At 36.2% G+C, this 5,141-nt stretch overlaps 1 protein-coding gene across 1 annotated transcript; it reads left to right on the top strand.

Moving 5' to 3' along the window:
- On the top strand, positions 1–2,150 carry LOC147311438 (complement C1q-like protein 2). Its single transcript, XM_086266600.1, has 3 exons — positions 1–442; positions 529–663; positions 744–2,150. The coding sequence occupies exons 1-3, from the start codon at positions 214–216 to the stop codon at positions 1,028–1,030; spliced, it is 651 nt and encodes a 216-aa protein (XP_086122726.1). The 5' UTR covers positions 1–213; the 3' UTR covers positions 1,031–2,150.
- Positions 2,151–5,141: the final 2,991 nt, after the last annotated feature.

Raw genomic sequence — 5,141 nt, 5'->3', positions numbered from 1 at the left:
TCAGTGTGCTGAACATTGGATGGAAAGATTGCACTGTGAGGAGTTTGTGTTTTGACATTGGCCAGGATGTTAAAGCTAATATTTGATGTATTTAATGACCTGACCAGTAAAACTTGTTTTAATGTTTACAGTTGGCCACATCCTGTTTTGCATCTCTGAAGAGATAAAAGTCAAGGACTTCTGAACAGAGAAGCAGAGCACAAAAGTGCAAAGATGAAGTCATTTGCAGTCCTCATTCTGGCAATCGGCAGCTGTCTTTGTGATTCTCAGATTAAAAGTGATTGTGACAAAATTTGTGATGTCTGCTCTTTCACTCGTATAACTCAAGACCTGGGAGCTGTGGGAGAGAAAGTCACAAACATTGCGGATAAAATAACGCTTCTAGAGATCAAGCTTCAAAAAACTGAAAAAGAAGTCATGGATCTGCAGAAACGTATTGGAGGTAACATGAGTCAACCTGGTTTGATTAATTGTAAGATTGAAATGTAATTTTGTTCTGGAAATTCTTATTAAATTTGTTGCTTTCAGGCATTCCTCAGGTAGCCTTTTCTGTAGCCCTCCTTGATTCTGGCTTTGGAAATACTGGCCCTTTTGACAGTCCTACTCCACTGCGGTACAAGAACATTTTCTCCAACACAGGCAGTGGCTACAATCCTTCAACAGGTATTATCTCTGTAACAGAGAAAGTGTTGCATGGAGTCATGAAAACCTGTGAAATCTCACCAGCTTTAATTTTTTGACAGGGATTTTCACAGCCATGACCAAAGGAATGTACTTCTTTCGATTCTCAATGTTTAACAACCTCAACTCTGTTCCCAACTCCGTTGTAAGCCTCATGAAGAATGGTAAAAGACTGACATCCGTCTGGGATACCAGTGGAAGTGATGCCAATGACATGGGTAGCAATGCTGTGGTCATCCCTCTCGAAGTGGGAGACAATGTGTATGTGGAGCTCCAGGCGAACAGGATTGTCTATGACGACAGCATGAACTATAATACTTTTAGTGGTTTTCTTCTGTTTACACTGTAATGTAAACAACATGGTTATATGCTTGCATGACTTCTTATGAGGTAAGATAAATATATGCATTTTTCCAAATTTTTTCCAAAGGAGTTCAAAGTTTTCAATGTTTTATTATTATTATTATTATTATTATTATTATTATTATTATTATTATTATTATTCCTTATTTTGTTTATTGAGTAGTGGAGAGTTCAGAAACCAGTGGTTTCTTAAGGATCTTTTATGAGCTCCTGGATAAGTTATCAGAGCCATCAAAGTTCACAGAAACTCATTAATAGATAAATCCTCATCCATACCTGTAGGCTGTAAACTATTCAAACAAAATATCAGAATGCTTCTTTTTTTCTGATAAAATTAATATTGCCACTTCTTTGACTAGGTTTAATGGCTTTAATGCCGATAAAAAATAAAGGTGAATTATTTAATTAAAATGTCTTGCAACAGGACTGGTTAAATCATTTCTATTAATCAAACTTCTGGGTTCATTAATTCATTCTTTTAGAGGCCAGGATGTTTCTCTTATATGTTTCTTTTGCATGGGCACTGTGTCATCTAGATTACATTTTTAGTTTTGCAAGTCATAAAACCCTTTATGTCAATGAGCTTGCCACTAATAGGGTGTTTAAATCATTTTAGATTTTTTGTGTATTGACAGTTTATGCAAGACCCACATTTGAGATTATCTTGTAGGTTATGATTTATCAAGGTTATTTCTGGAGTTTTAGGGTCCTGGAAAGCTTTGTCAAGCATATCTCTAATGTTTTTACCTCTCTAATCATTAGTGGTTCTTTAAAAATCCCTGGTAAGTTTGGATCACTTTGAAGGATATGCCAATGTTTTAAAATTATTTCTTTAATGTTCCTGGTGTTTGGTGTAAAGGTTGTGCAAAAGACAAGATTTAATTTAAGTTTTGGTTCTACCAGTCTGAGAAATAACCTCAACATCTGGTTTGGGATTTATGAGGAAGATTGTGTGCGAGAATATTTTGTTTTTGGTATTTAATTTTCTTTTAGATTGTACCTATTTATTAGATAAGATTGAAATGGATGAATTAAGAACTAGACACAGTTTTGGTGATTTGCATTGTAAAATGTCTGAATGGTTATTATGAAATAAACTAATTTTGTCTGAATGGTTTTGTCCACTATCTGTCTAGCTTAAGTGTTTATATTTTAATGGTTACATTTTATGTGGAGTGAATAAATAAAAGTATATTTACAAGTGGCCCCTAGAGACAAAGCACATACAAACTTCAAAACACGTAAAAACTCCAAAGCACGTACAAACCCCGAAGCATGTACAAACTCCAAAACACTAAAAACTCAGACGCACGTAAAAACTCAGAAACACGTAAAAAAATCCAAAACACGTACAAAACACAACAGAAGTGAGTGAGATGACCTGATGTGCAAAAATCATTGTTACTGTTAAAATAGGTCAGCTGTTCAAGAGTCTGATAGCAGTGGGGAAGAAGGAGTTGTTGAGTCGAGATGTTCTGGATTTCACACTTCTAAACCTTCGTCCTGAGGGCAGCAGTGTGATCAGTCGGGTGTGTGTGGGGTCTTTGAGGATGGAGGCAGCTCTCCTCTGGACTCGTCACTGGAAGATGCACAATATAATGTGAATGGAACCCGAGTTAGGCAAAAACTGTTATAGCGGCCATGTAGGTGAAACTCCTCCTGATCAGGACAAGGAATCTGATGCCAGTGCAGAAAATATATTGTCATATTATTATCAGTAGTAGTAGTAAACTACAATCATACAAGAACTTTTGGTACATGTCCCAAGTCCTTAGAAAAAGAAACAGAAAGCAATAATAATAATTAATAATAATAATAATAACATAACTTTTACACATAATGTTATGGTCACACACAATGGTCCAGTTAGGTTTAAGAGAAATTAGTAACACTGTTTTTTCATTGCAAGAATTACAGAAAAAACTATGGAAGCTATGAAAAAGGTGAATGCATGACTGAAAACACTGTGAGAAATGAAAATACAACGTTATTCTAACCTTTCCTCCAAGCTGTTTTTGTAAAGGTCCTTGTTCAGGCACCTGGTCTGGCTTTTTCTGCAAAAGTAAAACTGTGACCAGCGCTTTATTTCACATGTTTTATGAATGACACTAAACTTTGTTCTACAAACTAAGTTCTGATGGGATGCTATTTAAATTGTAAATAAAAACAGGATGCAAAAATTTCCACATCTCATAAACTCAGATTTTATTGACAGTAGAAAATTAAAAATGCAGGAGTGTTTAAATGAATATTTTACTTTTTCATTTAAAAAAACAGTTTAAAAAAACTCATTTTGAATTTGATGGTAGCAACGTATTTTAGAACAACTGGGATAGGGCCACAAGATGTGGCATATCTTCACTGTTGTTTATACTACAGTATACTATATATGGTACTAACAGGGTCTTGTGACAAAATGAATGTCATATGGCCAGATGGGTCAGTGGTTTGTGTTAATGAGTTTAGGTCTCACTTTAAATTACAAGACATTTTAAAACAATTCCAAGCAATCCGTACTTCAATAACATGATCTAAATAAAAGCTGACTAGATAACATGAATACCCTGATGGGATGTAATGAAGTCTTGGAGGACTGTAGCATTAATCAAGAAATTATAACCATCTGATTTTATACACATTTAAAAGCTAACCTAATCGGAATTATCCATTCTGTGATATTCCCTCACAAAACCTTAGTGGACAAAGCTCCAGGTAAACCATTGATTTAAGAATACTTTCTTGAAATGGCAATAACTTTGTTTGACGTCATAGTGCAGCCAAACAAAAAACAAAATAAACAAAAAAAACATTCAGTCAAATTCAAGCAAGTGGTAAAGGCACCTACTATTGCTAATTTCCTGCTCCATATAATGGATTGGATTTATATAGCGCTTTTCAAGGCACCCAAAGCGCTTTACAATACCACTATTCATTCACTCTCACATTCATACACTGGTGGAGGCAAGCTACAGTTGTAGCTGTGTACTGACAGAAGCGAGGCTGCCATATCGCGCCATCGGCCCCTCTGGCCAACACCAGTAGGCAAGTAGGGTAAAGTGTCTTGCCCAGGGACACAACGACCAGGACAGAGAGCCCAGGGATCGAACCGGCGACCTTCCAGTTACAGATTCCCAACTCCCTGAGCCACGGTCGCCCGTAATAGTTCTATACTTTGGCTCCACTCCACTAAGTCTGATTTACAGTTTCAGAGACTCTGTATTTTATCTAATACTGGGCGTTGCATTTCATCCTGACCCTGAAACAACATGTTTGTCCCTCTTCCCATCCCATATGGAAAAGATATATATAAATCTTATAAAGTTTGTATCTGTCTTGTGTGAAACTTGTATGAAAAGCATATAAGTGTGAAAACAGATATAAGATCCCTTGAAAAATTATATAATGAAACTTGTATGTTTTGGATACTTACTAAAACAATGTATGAAAGTAATGAGAAAGTGGCCACTTTTATGAGTAAATCATGTAAGCCTTATATGTGATTACTCATGAAAGTGGCCACTTTCATGAGTAATCACATATAAGTTTTTACTATTTCTTTTCCGTATGGGATAATGCAAACTTTCTTCTCATTGCCTGCTTCTTCTAAAAACAGGGATGTGAATGATTGAAACTGCCATGCTCGAAGCCAGAGATGTGCCCTTGAGCTGAAGAGGCTACAGTAGCGATGTCCTCCCTCTGATTGTGTTCCCTTGCAGTTCCTGCTTTGAAACAGAAAAATGTCCAAGTCTCGGTGTAACTGTGTATCTGGATGTCTCGTCAGCTTAGAAGTGACCATAGATTGAATTCTGCAACTCTGTATATTGACTCCTCCATGTGTTATTTTTCAAATGAGCAGTGGTACCCTGTGGTTAAGAGAGACCCACATACAAAGACAAAAAATACAAATAAATATTAGGGGAGATTTTAAGATAGGAATTAAGGCAGAGATGTAAGAATGCTAAAGATACTGTAATAAAGATCTTATGACCTCTTCTGACTGAGGAGGAAATTGATCCTCGACTGGATCCTGATTCAGTGTCCTCATCATAAATTTTCTGTTGAGAAAAAGCAGTGACCATATTATTGCTGTCCAGCAG

This window comes from Aulonocara sp. 'chitande type north' Nkhata Bay, linkage group LG16 (genome assembly GCF_057382095.1).
Source record: "Aulonocara sp. 'chitande type north' Nkhata Bay isolate Kocher_YH1m ecotype deep benthic linkage group LG16, A_spYH_male_GT1.1, whole genome shotgun sequence".
Taxonomy (NCBI): domain Eukaryota; kingdom Metazoa; phylum Chordata; class Actinopteri; order Cichliformes; family Cichlidae; genus Aulonocara; species Aulonocara sp. 'chitande type north' Nkhata Bay.
This window is presented reverse-complemented; position numbering and strand designations above follow the sequence as displayed.